The sequence below is a fragment of the Lepidothrix coronata genome, unplaced genomic scaffold (assembly GCF_001604755.1).
Source record: "Lepidothrix coronata isolate B3197 unplaced genomic scaffold, Lepidothrix_coronata-1.0 Scaffold27, whole genome shotgun sequence".
In the NCBI taxonomy this organism is placed as follows: Eukaryota; Metazoa; Chordata; class Aves; order Passeriformes; family Pipridae; genus Lepidothrix; species Lepidothrix coronata.
Genome location: NW_016690207.1, coordinates 3,054,393 through 3,076,460, shown reverse-complemented (window position 1 = coordinate 3,076,460; position 22,068 = coordinate 3,054,393). Strand labels below are relative to the sequence as shown.

The 22,068-nt window shown below is 51.9% G+C and overlaps 1 protein-coding gene across 2 annotated transcripts in view; it reads right to left on the bottom strand.

Moving 5' to 3' along the window:
- Positions 1-6: 6 nt before the first annotated feature.
- Positions 7-22,068, bottom strand: part of SORL1 (sortilin related receptor 1) — a 44,044-nt gene continuing 21,982 nt past the window's right edge. The window contains exons 17-47 of one of the 2 annotated variants that reach the window (XM_017809765.1): positions 21,739-21,911; positions 21,381-21,512; positions 21,144-21,235; positions 20,213-20,459; positions 19,644-19,782; positions 18,835-19,008; positions 18,576-18,689; positions 17,361-17,483; positions 16,835-16,954; positions 14,426-14,551; positions 14,045-14,152; positions 13,469-13,600; positions 13,110-13,241; positions 12,332-12,466; positions 11,805-11,960; positions 10,891-11,040; positions 10,378-10,506; positions 8,796-8,922; positions 8,089-8,258; positions 7,729-7,841; positions 7,301-7,405; positions 6,284-6,356; positions 5,020-5,102; positions 4,672-4,768; positions 3,928-4,112; positions 3,313-3,432; positions 3,068-3,232; positions 2,111-2,285; positions 1,584-1,690; positions 470-662; positions 7-335 (exon numbers count right to left, since the gene is read on the bottom strand). In XM_017809765.1, the coding sequence (XP_017665254.1) occupies positions 28-335; positions 470-662; positions 1,584-1,690; positions 2,111-2,285; positions 3,068-3,232; positions 3,313-3,432; positions 3,928-4,112; positions 4,672-4,768; positions 5,020-5,102; positions 6,284-6,356; positions 7,301-7,405; positions 7,729-7,841; positions 8,089-8,258; positions 8,796-8,922; positions 10,378-10,506; positions 10,891-11,040; positions 11,805-11,960; positions 12,332-12,466; positions 13,110-13,241; positions 13,469-13,600; positions 14,045-14,152; positions 14,426-14,551; positions 16,835-16,954; positions 17,361-17,483; positions 18,576-18,689; positions 18,835-19,008; positions 19,644-19,782; positions 20,213-20,459; positions 21,144-21,235; positions 21,381-21,512; positions 21,739-21,911 (4,403 nt within the window). In that variant the 3' untranslated portion in view covers positions 7-27. The remainder of the gene's footprint in view (positions 336-469; positions 663-1,583; positions 1,691-2,110; positions 2,286-3,067; positions 3,233-3,312; positions 3,433-3,927; positions 4,113-4,671; positions 4,769-5,019; positions 5,103-6,283; positions 6,357-7,300; positions 7,406-7,728; positions 7,842-8,088; positions 8,259-8,795; positions 8,923-10,377; positions 10,507-10,890; positions 11,041-11,804; positions 11,961-12,331; positions 12,467-13,109; positions 13,242-13,468; positions 13,601-14,044; positions 14,153-14,425; positions 14,552-16,834; positions 16,955-17,360; positions 17,484-18,575; positions 18,690-18,834; positions 19,009-19,643; positions 19,783-20,212; positions 20,460-21,143; positions 21,236-21,380; positions 21,513-21,738; positions 21,912-22,068) is intronic. The other variant, XM_017809767.1, reaches the window with a different exon arrangement.

Here is a 22,068-nt window from a genome sequence, read left to right as displayed (position 1 = left end):
CCCATGACACCAAGGGATTCATGTCCCTCAGAGCTGTCCCCAAATCCATCCCATGACACCAAGGGATTCATGTCCCTCAGAGCTGTCCCCAAATCCATCCCAGGACACCAAGGGCCGCGTACCTAAATCATCTCCCGAGGAGAATATGGCCGAGCCGAGGCGGGAGCTGTAGTGGCTGTTGGCAAAGGCAGTGAAGCTGTTCTGCAGCCTCCTGTGCCTCATGTACAGCACCACGAAGCCAATGCCCAGGGTCACCAGCAGCAGGAACAGCACCGGCACCACGATGGCAGCGACGTCCGTGGATCCGCCGGATTTCACGGCGGAGGAGTCTTCACCTGTGGGGAGGGAGGGAAGGAAGTGCTGTCTTGTACCCACAGCCCATCTCTGGTGTGTGGGGCTCACACCCCTGAGTCTGTGAGCCTTTCATGGGTCTTTGTTGAGGAGGGTGTGTGAAAAGCCGGGGACTCACCCGTTCCCAGCTCGTCGTAGAGGAGCGTGGCCGGCTCCCCGCACATCTGCCCACTGTAGAGGCACCTGGCCTGGACACTGAACGAATAGTTGTGACCTATCTTCAGGTTGGACACCTTGAAGAAGTTCTCTGTGGTGTTGCCCAGATAAGCTGTGATGTTCATCAGGCTGTCAAACATGTGGATCTCGTAGCCCTGAGGGAGACGCAAACCCCAAATCACTCGGCTGCAGAGGGCAGGTCTGCGCCTTCCAAAAGGGCTTTGAAACTTGTTTTTCCTCCTGGATCTGGGTTGGATTTAATCTGTTGGGCTTTCAGCTGGGAGGGAGTAATGTGGAGCCTCCTCCAGGAATTGTACCTTGGCCAATTCAGGGAGGAGAGGTCTCCCTTCTCCCAAGTAACTAGTGACAGGATGAGAGGAAACAGCCTCAAGCTGTGCCCAGGGAGGTTCAGGTTGGACATCAGGAAGAATTTCTTCTTGGAAAGGGTTGTTAAGCATTGGAAGGCACTGCCAAGGGAGGTGGTGAAGTCCCCCTCCCTGGAGGTGTTCAGGGAATGGCTGGACGTGGCACTCAGTGCTCTGGGCTGGGGGATAAGGTGGGAATGGGGCACAGCTTGGACTGGGTGACCTTGGAGGTCTTTTCCAACCTTAACGATTCTGTGATTCTGTTTTGGTCTGTCAGGTTCACTCCATTCTTAGCACCCACCCCAGCCCACCCAAAACAGAGCCCAGAAGGGTGATGGCTTTGTTGGCACAGGTTGCCTCCTCCCCATGTCCTCACAGACAACATTCACAGATTTTCCATCGAAGTCTAAATAATGACATTTCTCAGACACCACCGACACGCTCCCAGCCAGCAGGGCAGTGTCCTATTCCCAGTCCTTCCACACAATTGTCCTTTTCTAAGAGGATAATCATGTTCCCAAAAGGTGACCGACTGGATCTATCAGCTTTGGTGCCTGAGTCGTGACAGGAATAGAAGTGAGCTCTGCACAGAGGGCTCGTGAAGGACACTGAGGTGGATTTTAAACAGCCTGTGAAAGGAACCTTGCGGTGACTCTGCTCTAGGTTTTTCTGGAACACAGTCCGTAGGACAGGAGAGACAGCACAACTTACCCGGCTTTCATTGAAATTACTTTCCTTTAACGCCAAACTCTTCCAAAAAAGCAGAATATGGTCGTTTTCTGTTATGATTTTTAAGGCGTCCGGTGCAGACAGTGGAACTGCAAACGAGGAGAGAGTGGCAGTTGTAACATTGGTGACACTTTCCTTCTACAGCAGTGTGGTCACTGCTGAAACTCAGTGGGTTTTGGGGGTCAGCACAACACCCTGCTTGCAAAAGGGATTTTGTGGTGTGTAAACTGGCAGGGGTTTGTCAGTGAGTTTTTATGGCAGGTGCCATAATGGTGCTTGATGGTGTGCACACAGCCAGCCAAACTGGTGCCTCTCCCATCCCCATAAGGCAGGAAGAAAACTCCCTGGACACCCTTTGAGAGGCTTCCTCTCCACTGCTGTTGTTTGGGGGTTTAATCACCTTCCCTGGGAGCTCCAGGGAAGCCTCTCAGAGCTGGGCTTTGGCTGTGGGAGAGGACTAAGTGATGCAGACACATCCAGGCAGCACAGGGGTGGGATGGGTCCCTTACCTGTGTTGATCTTCATGCTGGACTCTTTGCTCATGTTTCCCAGCTGAACAATCACGTGGTATTTCCCTCCTGGTTCCAGCTTCTTGATGGTGTATTCCACCGTGCTGTTCCGGGTTTTCACTTTGTAGATTTTATCTGTTTTTCTGACTAAATCTTTAACTGCCACAGCATATAACTGGAGGGGGAGGAAAGGCACACACAGGGCAACATCTCACTTTCCTGCAGACTTGCCAGCAACCTCATACAGTGGTAGGACATTAGACAGGGGGGAAAAATTTGATTTAAGCCATTCCTGTCCTTTACAGAAAGCCTGGGAAGAGAGATTCCAAGCCTCTTGCTGGATCCCTGCCCGAGATCAGTGTTTACTGATACAGAAAATGCAGTTACTGGAACAGATGAGGGCAGGAGGAAAACCTCAGGTTGTATTTCTCAGTGAATCACAAGCATTCAATGAGAACTCCTGCCCTGTCAAGGTTTCCAGTTCTGCTGGGAAGATTTATGCCTTCAAACCTTTGCTGTTGAAGCCTCTGGACCAGAATAGGAGGGGGAAGCTTGCTGGGAAAATGGCTTGGCCTCAGTGGAGCGAGACCTGGCCATAAACCAGCGTGCCAGAAAGCACAACTGGGCTTTGTTGGGGCTGGAGCTGGAGGCAGTGCCCAGCCCAGCTTTACCCTCCTGGGCAAAGCCAAAGCCCAGAAAAGTGTTTTAGTACACGCCCACAGGTGTTTTCAGTCTCTGTCAGCAACAAATATCCCAGACTTGACTCTTTTTAAATGAATATCACAGTCCTGGGCTGATGGGAATGAGATTCCTGGAGGTGTCAGCACCTTGACGATGACTGTTTATAGGGAGGGCAGGCCTGAACTCAGATTTCTCCATCAGCAGCAGGGCAGGGATCTGCCTTTGAGCCAGGGTTCTGCATGCAAAGGGGCAGGAGAGGGCTCTGTGAGGCATTACCATGTCCTGGTCGGGTGAATCGTAGGGTGATTCCCACTTGATAACAGCAAAGGTCTTGCCGGTGTGCACGGAGTGGAGGTGCCGCGGGGGCAGCCGGTTGTCGGGGATCATCTTCACCACCACGTAGTCAGAGGGTGGCCCTTGGTAGGGAGACATCACCCGGACCTGGAAGGGGATTAGAACTGTGCCTTCACGTAGCCACAGCCCCCAGTGCAGCTCCAGGGGGGAGCAGGAAGGGAGCCTACCAGGAACAGGTACTGCTCGTCCCGCTGCACCAGCACCGTGACGTTGTGGGAGGTCGTGGTGGTGTTGTGAGGGCTCCTGTACAGCTCCAGGAAGGATGTGGCATAGAAGACCCCATAGACCTGTGGAGGAAAAGCACAACAATTTTCTTTATACCTGGGGCTCTGGGATCTAACCCAGCCTGTGCTTTTCTCTGTCTGGATGCACAGCCCAGAGCATCGCTGCTCGCTTTTTAGGGACACAAAGCAAAGACCCTTTTCCTGCTTTTTCCTCCCTCTTGCCCAAGTTCAGGTTCAATCTGCCCACTTGTCTCTGTGCTCCCCACCTGAAAATCCCAGGCTCAGCTCAGATAACACAGCAGTCAACTCAAAGACTGCTGGAGCATCAAGCTCCCTGTATTTAAGCCACTCCTCCACTGCACTGAACAAACAGAGAAGAAGCCTTTCTTTGCTCCTGTTTAAAGGGCAGCAGGAGCTTTCCCTCATTTTTGAGCATAAAATTTTCAAGGCCTTGGAATTCAGTGCTGACAGAACAATCCCGATTTAAGATTTGGAGAGTGTTTTGAGGCTCTGAGCTAAACACCACCATGGCTGGTGAGAAAAGAGTTGGTGCCTTACAACATTCCTGGGTCCAGTCCAGCTGCACTCCACTGCTGTCTGGTTGATGGCCTTGGCTTTGAGGCTTGGGGATGCAGGTCTTGTCCCACTGGTCACCACATGCACAAAAGACAGAGGGCTGTCACCCAGCTCCGTCTTAGCCCAAGCAGAAAGTTCATAGGGGGTGTGTGCTGTCAAATTTGCCACTGAGCAAGAAGAGAAACGTGCACTATTAGGTGAGGCAAAGCACTGCAAGGGCAGGGTGAGAGCACGAGGGGAGGGTCAGCAGCATCAGACAGTCTTAGACAGGAGCCTGCCTCTCCTGGGTTGTGCTTGCATTGCTTTGGAGTGATTTTCTTTATACCTGGGGCTCTGGGATCTAACCCAGCCCGTGCTTTTCTCTGTCTGGATGCTTTCCCATATCCACACTGTGCACACCAGGGATTTTTCCAAACCAGAAATCTGTTTAACAGGGACATGTAGTGTACACAAGCCCAAGAAATCCTTGTTCTGTTTCTCCTTCCTTTTGCAGGTCAGAAACAGAACCACATACAAAATCTAGTACAGGGTAAATCCCAAATCTTCTTGAAATCTCCAAGTCCTAAAAACAGGGGCCCAGGGTTTGCTGGTTGGTCCTCTCCAGATTTACTCCTTCCTAAACAGAAACTAGTTGCCAAAAAAGAAAAAGATAAGCCTACAGCCTTCCATAAACCTTCCTGTTTGGTGTTGACTAAAGCAGAATTTAACACTCTGTGCAGAATTTACCTTTTTGGATGGACTTTTCTCCTTCTATGATCAGGGTCCTTTTTTCCTGCCTGTGGGTATCAAATGTCCAGTAGATGTTCACAACATAACCACTGACCTGTCAAGCACAGGGACACACAACATGAGCTCACTGTGATTCACACAGTGAAAGAGCCACCCCTGACATTGTATTTTCCATCCTAATTAAGTGCCCCGGGGCAGTTTATGAGTAGTAAGAAATGATTTGGCATGAAATATCCAGTAACTGCAATGCTTTGATAGGTGACAGCTTATCCCACCCTCTATTCACCGTTTACCCAAGGCAGGCCTTTTATTTTACACCCAGAAGGAGAGGTGAAAAAACGTTACCTTGATATTAGTGGTCATTTTTAGGCTGAAACTTATGGAGTCCTCACTGTAGCTCTCAATGTGTATGACAGGGGGAGGGATGACTGGAAGGAAAGGGAGGAAGAGCTGTTACTACAGCATAAAGAAATAAAAATACTCACTGAGAAGGGACAGATAAAATACAGGCTTTAGTTTAGGAGTTAATTTAACCCAGCTCTCAGAGCAGAAACCCCCATCCTCCCAGCCCCACCCTTGCCTGTCTGTTCCCAGGTACCCAGGGAAGACACGGACATGCTGTACCTGTGTCATTTTTTAAATCAACCACCTCAAAGCTGCCTTATCTGTGCCTTGCCCAGTGCAGGCTGGAACTAGAGAGGTCTGGGCAAAGGGATTTCCCTTCTGAACCCAGCAGGATGAGCTCCTATCCCAGCTAACAGCTCCTGGCCTTTGGGGAGCTGGTGAGGGAGGTCAGGAGCTATCGGCAGGGATGGCTGCCAAACACTCATGAAAAAGCTGAAGTGAAAGTTATCTCTGTTCTTTTTACCCCTGTTTTTCTAACCACCTAGTAATTCACATTATCTGAATCCTGCACTTTTAGTAGCCTGGTGTTTTCTTTCCCTTATTTGTGAGCACAGGGAGGATGCACTTTTATGTAACAAATTAGCAGAAAGTTTTGATGTGGGAATATAATTTTGGATGAAAAATTTGGCATGAATACAAACAACCTCAAAAGGTAATTTCTAAAAAAAAAAAAAAAAAAAGTTGGGAAGGAAATGATTTACTGTGCTTTTTGAATTTATCTACTGTCAGGCTGTAATGTTGTGATGTTTTGGGAGCATGTAATGGTCTTTTAGTGGAAATGCAGAAACCATCATAATCATAACCTAAGAGGGAGAAGGATGAGGAGGAGGAAAGGAGTTGGTGGTAATGTCTTGCCTATCTGAAGGCAGGATCTAGCCTGCATAAGTCAGAGGGAATCCATCTGCAGTCTAGGAGAGAGGGGCACCTTCTGCACAGGCTCCTTGCCCAATTCCAGGGCAGTACATCCATCCTCTGTGCCACGGAGTTCAGAGGAGGAGTCAGTGACCCTGCCAGATGTGCCACTGAGCTTTGAGGCAGCTCGAGTTGAGTGAAATGGTACAGCAAAGTTGTCAAAATAGTGTAAAAGACTCAACAGGGAGAGTAAAGGCTGAGGAGGTGGCTGTGCCTGCTGAAGCTGACACTTCAGGCTGATATTCTGCCTTTTTGTTGTGTTGTCTGAGTTGACTGAAACAACAACATTTACCTTTGCCTTTTATGGTGGTTATGGATTTGGAATCACTCCAATTTCCCACTCCTCGACTAGTTACTGCAGCAACCTTTTCAAAGAAGAGGGTGAGTTAATATGAGCAACGCTGTATAATGCAAAAGGAGGACGGGGTTAGAGCAAGGTTACAGACCTGGCAGAGCTCATGGGAAAAGGGCTTTGAAGCAAACAATAGCTTAATTACTTGGCAATAAAATGCTTAATACAGAGATAAAGCAGGCTGCTTAAAGTCAGTTAAAGGAATCTAAGAGGAGGGAGGTGCAGCCTCTTTGCAGATAACTGGTCTCTCATGAGATCTTTGAGGAGCCCATCAAGATAAGGAGCTTTGGACTCCATGGGCCATAGTATAGGTAAGAACTGTGCCAGTGGAGTCCATGCAAGCACTAAATCCAGTTCCAAAGATTTATCTGGGAATAGATTATATTGGGAAGGAACACCATGGGAGGAAAGATTGGCTCCAGCCAACTGTGGGAATAATTTGGGGGGCACGTTTATCCCACCTCCCAGTGAACTTCCCAAGAACTCATTCAGCACAGGAAGGATGGACAATGGCAAAGCACACGTTTCCCAGGGCTAACTGTGCAGACTTTCATTTCCTATCCTTATTGCTTCTGTCTATAATTACCCAACCTCTCCCCTGTGCAGACATTCCCCACAGGCAGATCTCTGCTTCTTTTCCCAGTGATACACTGAGGACCAAATTTATCTCTGGCCCAGATCCAGTGCAATTGCAGTGACATTGGAATGGGCAATTAGGAGTGAGGATTTTATAATACAGCCTGGCCTTCTGGGAGAAGGAGCAAATCAAGGGCCTTAATTCAGGCCTTGAAACTATACACATTAGCAGTGCAAATGCCAAGCCCCTGGTGTGGGTTGGCATTAAAGGGCAGGATTTTAACAAGATACCTTTTTAGCAAGTACTTAACTGTGCAGGACTTAGAATATTTAGTGAAAAGTGGTGAGAACATTCATAGACAGAGCTTGGAAAACACTCACTCTGACTGTGTAGAGCGTGTTGACCTCTAAGTTCTTGATCTCCGTGTAGTTGGTGGTGGTTCTGAGGGACGACCACTCCTTGGATCCACTGCTGCTGTATTCCACCTGGGAGCACCAAAACAAGGGATGAGGGCTCCACAGCCAGCAACACCACGGGGTTTCTCTGTGTCAAATGTCAGCAGAAGGGAGTAGGACAGCTCAGAGAGGGAGCCAGGAGTGAAATTATGAACCCGAGGGCTGTGCCGACGCCTACGGCCCTGCAGCATTTCTTCTCCCACCCTGCCCGGTGCTCTCAGAATATTTCCTACATAAAATGTCCTATTGCAGGCCCACCTCCCTGCAGAGCCAGCTGTGTTCAGACAGGCCAGCCCGTGCTGCTGTCCCCATCCCACTGAGCTGTCCCCATCCCACCGGGCAGCGGGACTCACGATGAATTCCCGAATGAGGCCGTGGGCGTTCACGGGGGGACTCCAGCAGCCCACCACCACACCCTCAGCTTCTTTTTTCAAGGACAGCTGGAGGTTGAAGGGAGCATCTGGCACTAGGGAGAGAAACAGAGGAGTCAGTGACAGTCACAGTGGTGTGTCCAGATCGCACGGGGAGAAGCAGGTTTGCCCTGAAAGGTTGGGACAAAGGGGTGGATGGTCCTTTTTCCCAGTCCTGCACAAATCCCAGGCTTATGGAAAGGCCTTTTTTTCTTTATAACAGGGATACCTGTGTGGTATCTACTTTCTGAGCCAAGGCAGCACGAATGAGGGCACTGCCAGGAGCTGGGCAGCTCTGCTTACATCCTTCGGGTGCCCGCAGCGTGATGAAGTCGTTGGTGTTGTAGACCCGGCTCAGACACTGCACTTGGACCTTCACCTGATAGGTACAGTCAGGCTTGAGGACCTTCAAAACGCTGTTGGTTTTGTTGCTGTGGGTTTCCAAAATCTTCCAAACGCTTTCTCCGACCGTCCTGCGCGAGAGAGTCGCACACCTCGGGTCAGGATGGTGCTCAGTTTGTCCCAGAGGGTGGAACCGTTTATCTGTATTTTAAAAGCTTTCTTTTTGGTAAAGCCACGCCATCAGCTTGCAAAGATGCTGTTGGAAGGCCTAAACTAACCATGGCTTGGTGACTGAAAAGCCTCTGAGGTTTTCTATAACTGCTGTGCTCTAATTTATTGTCTCTGTTCTTGCTGTTAGTGGTCATACAAAGACAAGACCCAAGTGGAAAAAAAAATGAATATAGCTACTTTACTGTCTGAGTAAACAGTCATGGGGGAAACAAATACAGTTTGTCACAAATGCCCTCTAGTTACACCTATTTTGGGTGTCCTTTGCTACCAAATCTCAGATTTTCCAAGCAGAACTCGATTAAGCAGCTCTGCATCTTTCAGGCCTGATTCTGTACAGTTCTCTGCAGCAAACACAGGCACCTTGATACTTGTGCTCATGCTTCTCCTGGCTTTTACTCAGCACAACAACAGGTCATGCAGTGGGGGGGGTGATGTACCTGTAGTAGATGTTGTAGACACAGGAGGTGGAGGACATCCTTTTTGGCCGGGCCCACGTCAGAGTGACATCCCCGGAGAAATCCGCCGTCCACTGGAGGTTCTGGACTTTGTACACGATTGTGTCATCTGAGCAGGCAAAGGGAAAAGTGAGTCTGTCAGAGGGAAACAGGCCTTTTGCCCAGGAGAGAAACAGGAGTTGTGTTCTCTCCACAAACAACATGTGGAGGTAGAAATAGCACTGACTGAAGGGAGTGTGTGCACCACTCAAATGAGGTGTGTGATTTAGGAGGGGTTATCAGTGGAGAAGAGCAGGCTCACAGAAGGCAGTTCAGAGCAGGAATTTACCCCTGGTACTCTTAGTTCTACCTAAAATGTCTTGATTGTCTTTACTCTGCACCGTGCAAGCATCCCCTTTCCCCTGAGGGATGATAAAGTGTGGCTGTTGATGAACTACTGAGTATTTTGGAAGTGTGAGTGCATATTGAACAGTGCAAGCTAAGTCACTCTTCTACTGATGCAATGAGTCTGTACTGTCCCTGTCAGCCACCCAGGGCCTTTCCTTGTGTGTTTTTCCTTGTGTTCAGCAGAACGACCCGAGCAAAGGCTGGTAATTAAAGTTTGGGGATTGCCTTGGCATGAGCTCGGTGGCTGAATCACTGCCTGACCTTGGGAGAGGGATTTAGGGGATAAAAGCACTGTGAAACCAGCACTAGCAGTGGTGGGGCTGGAGGTGCTGATCTGAAACATCCCAAATCCAGCTGGGCCATTCCCTGCCCTCTCCCCCCAGGGATGTGTCAGAGCCCACACCCAAGGGCCCTGGCCTGGCCCCACGTGGGTGCTCAGCTTCATTCCCAGTGCTGGGCAGAAGCCAGGCAGAGCAGATGCAAACTGCTGCTGCTTTGCTTTCCCTTAACAGCTGGAAATGAAACCCACTGGGTCCATGGACAGGCACAGCAGGACAAGCTACCCGAGGGAAAAGAGATGGTTTCCCCTTGGCACAGCAGCCAAGCCATGCATCTCAGCAGCTCCTTCCCCCTCCCCTGAACCTGCCAGCCTCTCCCAATCAATATTTAATTAAAGAACCAAACCTGATTGATGCTCAGCCCCCCGAGCAGTTCAGTGGGAAGGCAGCTGGAGCTCATGGCCAGCGGCAGCGATCGAGCGCCGTTATCTGCCCAGGGCGGGCTGTGCCCCCCCTGCCTCCACAGGGCCACCAAGGGCCGCCCTGGCAGGGCCAGTGATGGCAGCAGGGCACGTGCCACATCTCCCAGGGTCACCTTGCAAAGGGGGACAGAGCAGGAGACTATTGCTTCACCTGTAAGCCATGTAAAATAGACAGTTTTGCTCCTAACCGTCCTACAATGATTTTTTCGGTGTCTGAGGCTGCTGGAAGACAAATTGTCGGTGTACAAACTGGATGTGGAGTTTGTCCCAGTGATAAATGGATGAGGAGGTAGCTTGGACAACTGAACAGAGGCAGATAAGTCACAGATGCTGTGAGTGAAAGGTCAGGTGTCCAGGAGAGCAGCTCTGTGTGCTGACAGAGCAGGGCAGGAGAAATGGGAGGGGGCTGCTGCTCACCGGTGCAGTTCCTCTCATCACTGCTGTCTGAGCAGTCCAGATATCCATCACAGCGCTCTGTCAACATGATGCAGGCCTCTCCATCCTCACATTTGTAACCATTCGGGCATGACAGGGTGCTCTGGGTAGCTGCAAAAGGCAGAACAGTTCAGGACTCAAGGTAGGGAAGTTCCCTGGCTGGGCTGTTTGCAGTGCCAGAGCTGCTTCCCAAGCAGGCACTGGCTGCATGTCAGGGATGGAGCTCAGGCTGATGTGTCAGTCACAGGGGTGTCTTGTCCTGGCATGGTGGCATCAGAAGAACCTGGAGCTTATCTCACGTTAAACAACAACTGGACTTCTAATGGCAATGGTACTGAGGCTGAGGCTTTTAATTCCTTTTTTTTTTTTTCTGTAAAACTGCATTTACTGCAAGGATTTCCCCTGCAACAAAACCCCTGGATGGCTTCCCTGACCTCACAAGGAGCTTCCCAAGGGAAGGAGCTGGGTGAGAGCCTCTCCCCTCCCCTCACTCACGGCAGTTCCTCTCGTCGGTGCCATCCTGGCAGTCCCTCACGCCGTCACACCGCTTCCAGTTGGGAATGCACTTGTGCAGCTGCTGGCACTCGAACTCAAACCTGCTGCAGCGCCCCGGGAGCGCCGGGGAGGTGGCTGTCACGTTGGGTCCTGCACACAGAGCAAGGGAGGAAACCACCCAAACCATGGAAACCACGGCCGCTGTCACCAGGAGGGACCAAAACCCGTGCCCAGGTCCCGACTCCACTAGATGGCAATCTCTTCCCATCCTGCAGGTGGATGGTGTCTGCTGGGATGGCGCCTCAGCCATCCTCTCTCCTGACTGCAGAGGGCTGGAAAAGCCACTGCTTTGCAGGGAATGTCCTGCTCGCGGCGAACGTGGAGCTGGAGCAGTGTCCCAGCTGGTGGCAGCAGGGCTGACCCCGGGGAGAGAGGGAGCACAGAGTCACAGGATGTGCTGGGTTGGAAGGGACCCACAAGGATTATCGAGTCCAACTCCTGGCCCTGCACAGAACCATCCCCAACAGTCACACACCCTGTGCCCCAGAGCATCATCCAAACCCTCCTGGAGCTCTGGCAGCCTTGGGGCTGTGCCCACTGCTGTGGGGAGCCTGGTCAGTGCCCAACCACCCTCTGGGGGAAGGACCTTTTTCTAATATCCAACCTAACCCTGCCCTGACACAACTCCAGACCATTCCCTGGGGTCCTGTCCCTGCTCCCCACAGCGCAGAGCTCAGTGCCTGCCCTCCTTTTCCCCTCCCGAGGAAGTTGTGACTTCCACGAGGTCTCCCCTCAGCCTCAAAACTTTTACACCACGGTGTAATTTAACCCCGCAACGTGGACCTTAAGGCCAACATTCCTTGCAGAAGTGATCCTGCAGTAAGAGGGGAAGGGTGAGGGAGAGGAAAGCTCACGTGGGGTGGGACAGGCCTCCTCGTCGGAGCCGTCGGTGCAGTCCCTGTACCCGTCACACACCCAGCTGTTGGTGATGCAGGAGCCGCTGTTGCAGCGGAAGTGGTTGGGCAAACACGTTGGTGGGATCAGCGTGGTCATGGGATGAACTGGAGAACCTAAAAACACCCCGGGGGAGAGCTGCCCTGAGCTCCCTGCCCCTGTGCACGGGCTGCCAGCTGCACCCGCTCATGGTAGACCCAGAGCCACGGCCAGCGGAGGAGCAGGCAAGGCAGCACATGGCCAGTGCTTCACCTGCACAGCTGGTGAAAACACTGCCTCGTTTTGGAAATCAAGGTTTCCAGATTTTGGAAATCGGGATTTCCAAAAACACGGAGTGAAAGGGTGCACAGGAGTGCACACTCAGCCCGTTCATGGGGGATTTTGGGGCCACAGGGGCTGGCACAGGCTGTCCCACGGCAGCTGATGCTGAGAGTGGTCCTTCAGCATGTCACAGCCCAGAGAAGAGCAGAGCACTGTGTGTCCTTACCCTCACAGTCCTTCTCATCAGACCAGTCCCCACAGTCATTCTCCTTGTCGCACTTCCACCGGTTGGGGATGCAGTGCCCGTTCCCACACTGGAACTGGTAGTACCGGGAGCAGTTGGGGGCCTCTGTTGGGTTTTCTGACAAGGAGAGGAGAGTCCTGTGAGCCCCAGAGTTACCTCACCAGTTTTCAGCACAGCTGAGCTCTGGGAGCACCTCAGGCTGGCCCAAAGAATATCACCCAACACAGGTATGATCCTTTCTCTTCATCTCCAGCATTCCCCAGCCCTCACTAGCCTGTTGCCACCACTGTTACTTCTGTGGCCAGACACCACCCATGATCTCAGAACCAGAGCTGGCAGCAAAATCCACCAGAGCATGGCAGAAAGGGAGAAGCAAACCCAGCAACTCTGAAATGAAGAGGCAGCTGCCTCGCCTGGCTGGGTACAGCTCCCCCAGCCACCCAGGGAACAGTGGTAAATATTGAGTTTGGCTGGAAACTGCCTGTCTGCTTTGGGCTGGGAGTCTGTGCAGCAAATACCGTCACATATGACTTAGTCAAGCACAAGATGTGCCAGCTGTATTGGATTTTCAGTGTGCTTCACTGGCAGGACGAGGGCAGTGACACTGATCTCCACACAGGACTCACTGTGATGTGCACATGGAATACATATGTACACACGTGAGTGCCCGCGTAAAACATGAAGAAGGTTGTACTCCATGCTCCTGGAATTCAAAGGAGGCTGGAGCTGCAGTGACAGGAGGCCCTGAGGTGCTGCTCACCACAGTTTGCTTCGTCAGAGTAATCCCCACAGTCGTCCATCCCGTCGCACTTCCACACCAGGCTGATGCACACCCCATTCTGGCACTGGAAGCTGAACTGGTCGCAGGTCCGGTGGAACTCGGGGTCCTGGGCTGCAGGGCAGCATGGACAGGTTTGGTGTACAGACAGAGGGCTTGAGGGAAGCTCATCATTGAGCAGGACCACACTCAGAGGCAATCATGGATTTATAAGCAGAGCATTACCCTCCAGAGCCACCTCTTAGATCTGGCAGCTTTCTGGTACCCTGGTTCTCTCCAAGCCTCTGGTTTCATTCTCTATCCAACCCTCCTTTAGCAGGGATGCCCAGTATCACACTTACAGCAGCCAGCATAGTTGGCATCTTCGTCTGACCCGTCCCGGCACTGGATGATGCCATCACACACCATGGAGTGGAACAGGCACTGCTGCCGGTTCTTGCACACAAAATCCATGTAGCGGGTGCACAGGGGCTCTGGAGAAACAGCAGGTCAGGAGGAGAGGGTTGGGTGGCACCTCTGCTGTCCTTGGTAGCAGGAATTCCACCCGCTGGGATCTGCACAGACCCGGGCGGATTTCAGGAACTGGCAGAACGTTCCCAAGGCAAATGGGAACTTGCTTGAGTTGCACACGAGCTTTGTCCCTGCACAGGCTGCTCTCACCCAGTAATGCATCAGGGTGCAAACCCAAAAGGGTTCAGGTCACCTCCCTGAACACAACCCCTGGCAGTGCCCTCCCTGTGTGTCCCAGCCTGACAACTGCGCCGTTCACTGACCCGCCCATTTCCCAGGGGGCTGCTGAATGCTAACTAAGGCTTTCCCATTATCTCAGCAGGGCTTTATTCCCAGCCAGACAGGCTCTGGCAGACCATAAAGCCTGCCAGCCCTGGCTGCTGGGGCCCCATGGCCCTGGTACTCACCACAGTGCTGCTCATCTGATGCATCAGAGCAGTCCGTGATGCCGTCGCAGTGTTTGCTGGTTGGGATGCAGGTGCCATTGGGGCACTGGAAGCCATTGCACTTCTTCTCTGAAATTCAGAATTGGGTGGATGTTGTGTGGTTTGTTTTGATTTTTTTTAAGCTGGTTTAGTTAACCACAAAAATCCACGGCACAGCCCCAGCTGCCTTCTCCCTGTGCGTGCTTTTGGAGGGGTGGGGATCATCCCCCTGAGTTTGCTGCTGGTTTATCTCAGTGGGGGTGTAGAAATCCCTCCCATGCCATGGCAGAGCCACTTTACCACCCACAGAGCACACTTTACCACCCACAGAGCACACCTTACCACACACAGAGCACACTTTACCACAGTTGGAAGGGTCCTCATCAGAGCCATCCTGGCAGTCGGCGTCGCCGTCACAAGCCCAGCGCTGTGGGATGCAGTGGCCGTTCTGGCACTGGAAGCTGGAGGCCTCACAGGTGTGATAAACTGCTGAAACCAGAGCCAGGGAGACACCTGAGTGTGGGGTGTCACCTGTGGGCTGTCACCACGTCCCTGCTGAGCTGTGGCACGTGATGAGTCGGGCCACACCACCACACACCCAACTCCCTCCACCTGCACCAGGACCTCGTGCCGTGGCAGGTCCCAGCACAAGCAGCCACCCCATGGACCCCAGGCAGGAGAATTCCATGAGTCCAGGTTCTCCCAGGTCTTTTCCTCTCCTTGCCATGCTTGCTCACAAGCCTGCCGTGAGGAATGGCTCATTCCTGCCTCAGGGATGGCTTTTGGAGGCTGGAGCCCTCCCAAAGCTCTCCCACACTCAGGAGCCTCTTTCCCTTTAATCTCAGCCCTTGGTGTGTGCAGGCAAAGGTGACAGTGGTGGCACCTCGCCAGAGATGGCAAGAAATGTCACAGAGGTCAAGCAAGTCCTGGCAGAGCATCAGGGTCCCCCGAGCCGGGCAGGACAAACTCAGTGACAGCCTTTAATTAAGGCAAACAAGGTTTTTCCATGTTGCCAAAGCAAACTGGAAACACAATTCTCCTTGGGGGTTTTCCTCAGGCTCCTGTCAGGGAAATCTCTGCCTGTGGGGCATCTGGGTGGAAGCCGAGCCTGTGTTGTCACTTTAGAGACAAATGCTGCTCTTCAACCAGGAGAGCGCTCGGAGTTATTGAGAAAAGCAATGTTCAACTTAATTAAATTGCATGATACCGAGTTCCAGGTTAGAGAGTGACATGCACTTGCAGATATTTCAAAATAGTACAGTCTTGTGGCAGTAATATTCTATTAGGTATTCAGCGTGAAATGTAATTATTTTAGATAAGCGCAATAATTGCAGCCGGTGGAGTCAGACGGAATGTTCCTCAAATAATTGTGATCCTCTTAGATAATTTCAACTTCAGGGCTTTACAAACCCGATGTGCTTTTTGAAGTAGGTTCCTTTCCTGTAGTAATTCTCTCTGGAGGAACTCATATGAGAGATAAGTGATACCAATATAAATTAAACCTTTTCACGAAGCCGCGCTCCCGGAATACCAATGACCAGGATCCCCAGTGCTACAACCCCGTGTGCTCCAGGCACAGCAAATGCCTCAGGGGTGAACACACAGAGCTTGCAGGCCTGAAAGGGATCTCCTAAATCCTCCTGCCAGAGCCCCAAACAGCAGCTGTTGCTGCTGTCTGCCCCAATGGCTCCAGGCTGCAGCCAGAGCAAAGCTGCTGCCAGCATTCCCAAGGGCTCTTGTGCACCCCAAAGGGTTCCCCCAGCCCCATCAGCCCATCAGATCTCGCCCCATGTCATGGAAACCACTGTTTGTTATCTTGAAATACCCCACGTATTGTTTTATAAATACAATCTTGGGTCTTTCACTGATGGACTGATGCTTACTCTCAGAAGTCTCTTCTCATGTAAATATTTGGGGGTTTTGGCTTGGTTGGGTGTTTGTGTTTTTTTTGCTTGTTTGTATTGGCTTTTCCACTAAGAAACAATGTAATCTGTTGGCTTTTCTAATGAGAAAAGGGCTCTGTGTGGGTGTTAAGCTCAGGAGGCTGCTGAGGAACATCAGTGTTACACTGCAATGATGAGGGGAGTTGAGTGTTGTGACTTGAGACTGCAAAGACAGAGCGAGGCTCACAGGACTTGCTGCACAGGAGACACAAACTAGGAATAATATTATTTCTGGCAGCCAGGTTGCATCAATATGAGTTGAAAGTAAAACAAGAGCAGGTCTTCCATGTGTGACTCCCTCTTAGGACACTCTTGAGGTTTTCAAGCCTACAAAGCAATGAGGCTGCTAGGAGACAATTCCTGAACTAAATATGCCTTTTCTTCAGATCAGTTAATTGTGGAGAAGCTGCAAAGAACCTGTCTGTTTTCTGCAACAGTATTTAATGGCAGGAAAACAGACTGAAGCTGTGAAAAGCTGCCAGTGCACACTGGCCTGATTGCTGCCTTCCTGCAACAGGGGAGCCCTTTCTGCCAGAAGAATCCTCTGGCTGCTTGGCAGCCACAGAGCTGCTTCCCATTCCACTGCCTGTTGGTGCAACCTTGCAAGCAAAAAGCAAAGCTGGATCACTGTGTGAGCATCTCAAAGCTGTCAGCAAATTCCCAGCGAGCCCTAAGGCACCGGAGGAGAGAAACCCTGGGATTTTGGAGCATCACATCAGCCCGAGGTGAGCTCTGCTGGGTGCTCTGACAAGCAGGGAAACTGAGGCACGAGGTGCTGGCCAAATGTCTCACAGGCTGTGAGGGTTATTGGGCCCACCAAAGCACTCACCAGTGCAGTTGGCTTCATCAGACCAGTCCCTGCAGTCGTTGTCACCGTCACACATCCAGGAGAGACGGATGCACATCCCTGAGCTGCAGCTGAACTCATCATTCCTGCACTGGTGGGCCTCTGCAAACAAAATATTTGGCTTCAGGTCACTGGGAGTACCCAAGGAGCAGAGTGGGACAGCGGGATGACAATGACACAGAAATGTCCCAGAGAGGAGAAGAACCAGCACACGGCCTCACTCTCTTCTCCTGTCCCTCATTTCCCGGTATGTGATGGTCTTGTCCCCCATTTCCCAGCACCCAGTAAATGATGGTCCTGTCCCCCATTTCCCAGCACCCAGTAAATGATGAAGAGGCAGCTGTTAGCCTGGATAAACAGGGGGATCTGGCAAAGCACTGCCTTGTCCTTAAACATCCACAACCAGCATTCCATAGGCACCCAGATCCAGCAGCTAGGAGCAGCACAGATGCTGGAGAGCAGCTTTCCACCCTTGCACAGGGAAGGAGGTTGGAGTGAGGGCACTCACCACAGTGACTTTCATCGCTGTTGTCCCCACAGTCGTCCTCCAGGTCACACTTGTAGGACAGTGGGATGCAGGTCCCCGAGCCCTGGCAGCGGAATTGGGTCTCGGCGTCGCACACGGTGGTGGCTGATGGAGAGGGGAGGGGAAGGAGGAGGAGAAGGAGGTTAAGGTGGTGGTTAGACAATGGTTTCTGCTGCCTAAGTGTGTGTACTCAGTGCAGAGAGGTGAAGGGAGAAAGACAACATCCTGTGAGCTTTGCCCAGTGCAGCCTGGGTTACTCCTCTTGTATTTTAATGCCATTTTTAGGTACTCGGAGTATAGCAGAGAAGAAAGGGGTTAGTTTTCTGTCTAGGGATCAGGACTGAAGCTCCTGATGCCCACTCCCAGCTAGGGAGCAAGAAGCTGAGGCTGTAGAGCTGTCTGCTCCCCAGGAAGGGGGTTGAAACCAAGGGTGGTGGGAGGAGACAGGGCAGCCAAAGGAGGGGAACAGCTAGACATGAGTGTTGCTATCCCAGGCAGCATCCCTGTGCCACACTGGTCATCCCTTGACAAGGAACGGGTACCTAGAGAGGCTTTCCCTTGCCAGGAATCAGGCAATGAGCTCACATGTGGATTCTGCTGACTGGTGTGTCAATATTAGCAGGAAAATAAGTTCCTTATTGGTACAAAATGGGCATAAACAGCATCTCTCCAGGAACACCTGGTCCCCCAGTGATTCCTAACTTTAAACTGTGGTACTTTTTCCACAATGCACTAATCCAAACCCTTCAGCTCTTCCAAGCTGTGGAACATCTGCCCCTCCTGCACACATTGGCAGTCCCTAATTTTGCTCGAAAACGTGACCTCCCATCTTTAATGTGTGAACTTGATTGATCAGCTCAACAAGAGACCCTTGCAGATAGAAGTCACTTTCTGTGTGCACTCTTTTCCTCAGCATTAGCTGTGCCCTCAATTAGCTTCAGAAGACATTTTCTGCAAGAGACAAACACAGTTGGCATCAGTCTCACCGAATTTTAGACACCGACACCTGAGCTGGTCGAGGGGGAAATATTGGCCCTCGTGGGACACAACTCATCCAGCTGGCTTTGGGTGTCTGTCAGAGGAGGTGAGTTACACCCCCAAAGCACCTCTTGCTGTCCCTGACTGTGAAGGCAGTGTAGATGCCAACACACCAGACATCTAAATTTGGCCAGGCCAGGGCCCCCACAGGACGCTTACGGCAGTTCCTCTCGTCGCTCATGTCCCCGCAGTCATTGTCGTTGTCACACTGCCAGATGCTGTTTATGCAGTTCCCGTTGGAGCATCTGTACTGGTTGGGCAGGCACGTGTTTTCTGGTGCAGGAGGGAAAACCAAAACAAACTGGGCTTTAGAAACGGGCCCCGCTCCTCCTCGACAGAGAAAAGGTCACACCGACCTCTCCCAACGGCAGAAGATGCCTCTCAGCATAAAGCAGAAGCAAGAATCAAGTGGTTTTACCTTCCTTCAGGCAAGTGTTGTTCTTCATGACGTAGCCACGAGGACAGTCACACCTCACCTCCCCCGTGGGCAGCACGGTGCTGGACACCCCCTCGGGGCACTTGCAGCTCCTGCCGTGGTTGGACTTGGGCAGGCAGAGCAGGCTGCAGGGCTTGGAGATGCAGCCATTCTCCCCTGGAGCCAGGGAAGAGAGGAAAGGGGGCACTGTCAGGACAGAGGGCTGGGAACACCCAATTTCACCTGCCAGCCCAGGCTTTGGAGCTCGCTCTGCAGTGCTGGGTGCTGAGGGGCCTTAGGAATGCACTGAGCCATCTGCTCCAGGGAGTTCAAGGGCCTTAAACATCTTCCCAGTCTCCTAAAAAGCCCTTTGATGGTCTTGTACCCCTCTGAAAATGGGTATAAACCAGCACATTCATCACACAGGGGCTGCTGCTGCCTTATCACAGCTCAGATGGATGACTAACTGGAGGACAAAGTTGATGCAGCTCTAAGACACTATTATTTTTTGGCCCATACAGCACTTGGCTTGGAAAGGCTGTGGCCTGTGACCTAAACTATGAGGTGCCACCACAGGTGCCTGCCCTCTGAGCCCTCTCCCTGATTTTTATTATCTCTCCTGGCAGCCAAAAAGCAGCACAGAACACTCATGAGACTCATTCCTCACAGCCGTGCCTGAGAGCTTCAAACCCTGCAGGAATGGGGATACAGTCATGAAATGCAAGCCAGGAGGGCCTGGTGGCCTTGGGAACCTTTGGAAATTGGGGATGAACACATTTCCAAATCGCAGGGAAGTTCATCTGCACACTCACCTGTTGTCTTTCCTCTGTAAAAGATTTTCATGTCCATGATCCCATTTAATCGGCCGACCAGGATCTCCATCCTGGAGCCGCTGGTTTTGGAGGCTCTGAAGATACTCAGCTGTGACCAGTCATTCCAGTAGATCTCATTCTGAAACACAGGCTTGGCTCTTAGTTTAAGGGGCAGCAGCACTGGGGCCGTGCTCGTCAGCAGGACCTGCTCTAAGCCACCCTAAATCCTGGATGTGGGGGGACACTGAGAGTGCAAACATCCCCAGCCAAATGGGGACAAGAAGAGAAAGAACTGAAGTGGGATTTGAGCAGGAATGGAGTGGCAAATAACATGGGGAAGACGGTGCAGTGCACCTACTTGGGAATGCTGCACACCCTTGGATGTTGGTCCTGGGTTTAACTGCACTTGCCTGCTTGTTTCAGGGATTTGGGGGAATGTGCCAGGAGCAGAAAGAGAGCAAGCATCATGCCTTCTCCAAATGACATCCCCACCCTCCAAATTCAGTGTGCTCAGTGCTTCTCCACCACCGAGCTCAGAGCCTGCCTGCTATGGAAACGGGAAAACAAACCTTAAACACAGCAATAGCATAAGGGTGAGGGAGGCTGTCCAGGATGACAGATCTCTGCATCCCATTGAAATCCACCCTCTCGATCCTGTCCATGTAGGCTTCGGTCCAGTAGATCCAGTGGTCATCCACGGAAATGCCGTTGGGCCACCGCACCCCCTCCGAAACGATGCACCCGGCCAGGGACCCGTCCATGTCACTCCTGTAAATCCCAGCTCTGGAGTCCCCCCAGTCTGTCCAGAACATCAACCTGACAACAGGCAGAAAGGTTACTCCGAATCATCACAGAACAGCTCATCAAAGGGAACCAGGCTGCAGAAGCAGAGGTTTGAATGCTTTACATTCCGTGTCCCCTGCACGACATGCCTTTGAAAGGGGAGCTCTGCAATTCTAATGAACGCCAGCAGCAGATCTAGGAGCAGCACAGAGGCTTATTCAGCTGCAAGCTCCGTGGTGTGAGTGCAGCTGCAGGTTCACCTTGCTGTGAACTGCTTCACTTTAGCACAGATGCCTGAAGCTCGGGTTTGTCAGAGCTGCGTTTGCAGCCGCAGCAAAAACCCCGCTCAGGAAGATGCAGCTTAGATTTAGCTCTTGAATTTGAGCTCAGCTTAGTTTCTCATGCATCACTGCAGCTTTGCCCACTGACCAGACCAGTTCTACTGGCAGGAAAAGTTATTTACTAGTAGATAGGTATGGGCAGGAAAGAATAAACAGTTTGTGATCTCTGCTCTGAGGTGGCTTGGCTGGGCATGTGACGGCAAGAGTGGGCTCTGGAGGGAAGGACTGTGAGCTGGACCCGTCGTGCTGTGTCTGTGCCCACGTTTTGCTATCCAAGCTGTCCATGCAGCCCTCTCCCCTGTGCTGTTAGTGCTGAAGGATCAGCATGGTTCCCCTGGGGAGCACCAGGGCTCCTACTCGTGATGCTCTTTCTTACCCGTCTCGGGGAACCAGAGCGAGGGCTCGGGGTCGCTCAAGGATGGAGGAGTTGAGGACAGTGAGTCGCAGGTCTCCGTCTGGATTGGCAACCTGGGCCAGAAACCAAAACCAGGAGGGCTGTGTTTACTGCACTTGCTTAAAGTAGCATGAAATCTGTGGCAGGTAATTACTGCTCCCTAATAAAATATGCACTGCCACAGTCACGTCTCTGTAGCACAGGTGGGCTGAGCTGTACCTCAATTTTGGGAATCCCAGCGTTGACCCAGTACAGCAACTGACTGAGGGGTTCAAAGGCCAAAGCTTCCACTGTCTCCAGCCCGGTGCTTATGATTATTTCTTGCCCAGAGCTGCCGTTGAGGCAAAGACGCTGGGAAAAAAAAAAAAAAATAATAATCAGAATAAAAGATGAGGAACTTCCTCAGGCTGAAGGTGAGCATGGTCAGGTGTGCAAGGCAGGCAGAGACAGACAGCTGGGAGGGGAGCAGCACCAAGGCAAACATTTGTATTTCGGGGCGTGGATGAAACACGCTGGTGCGAGGAGGTGATGCCAGGGGCAGCCTGACCCACGGCAGCCTCCTCACCCCCTGGCTCACCTGGATAATGTCCAGAGTGACATCAGCCCAGTACAAGCAGTTGTGGTCGTAGTCAAAGTCGAGGGCAACTGCCCCTCTGAGCCCTGCCAGGGGCAGCTCCTCGCTGATGCCCGAGGCCAGGTCGTAGCGGTGGATGGAGTAGCGGGTGGCGTAGAGAATGAACTCGTTCTCCTCTGCAACAACAGCCAGGAGAACAACCTTATTTAGTGGCCTTTTTAGGCTACTCAGGGGGCAAAAAGAAAATAGCAGGTATTTTCTGACCCCTGGTTTTAGCACCTCAGGGAGGCAAAGACCCTTTGTCTCAGTTGGGATTAGGTAGATGAGAACGTG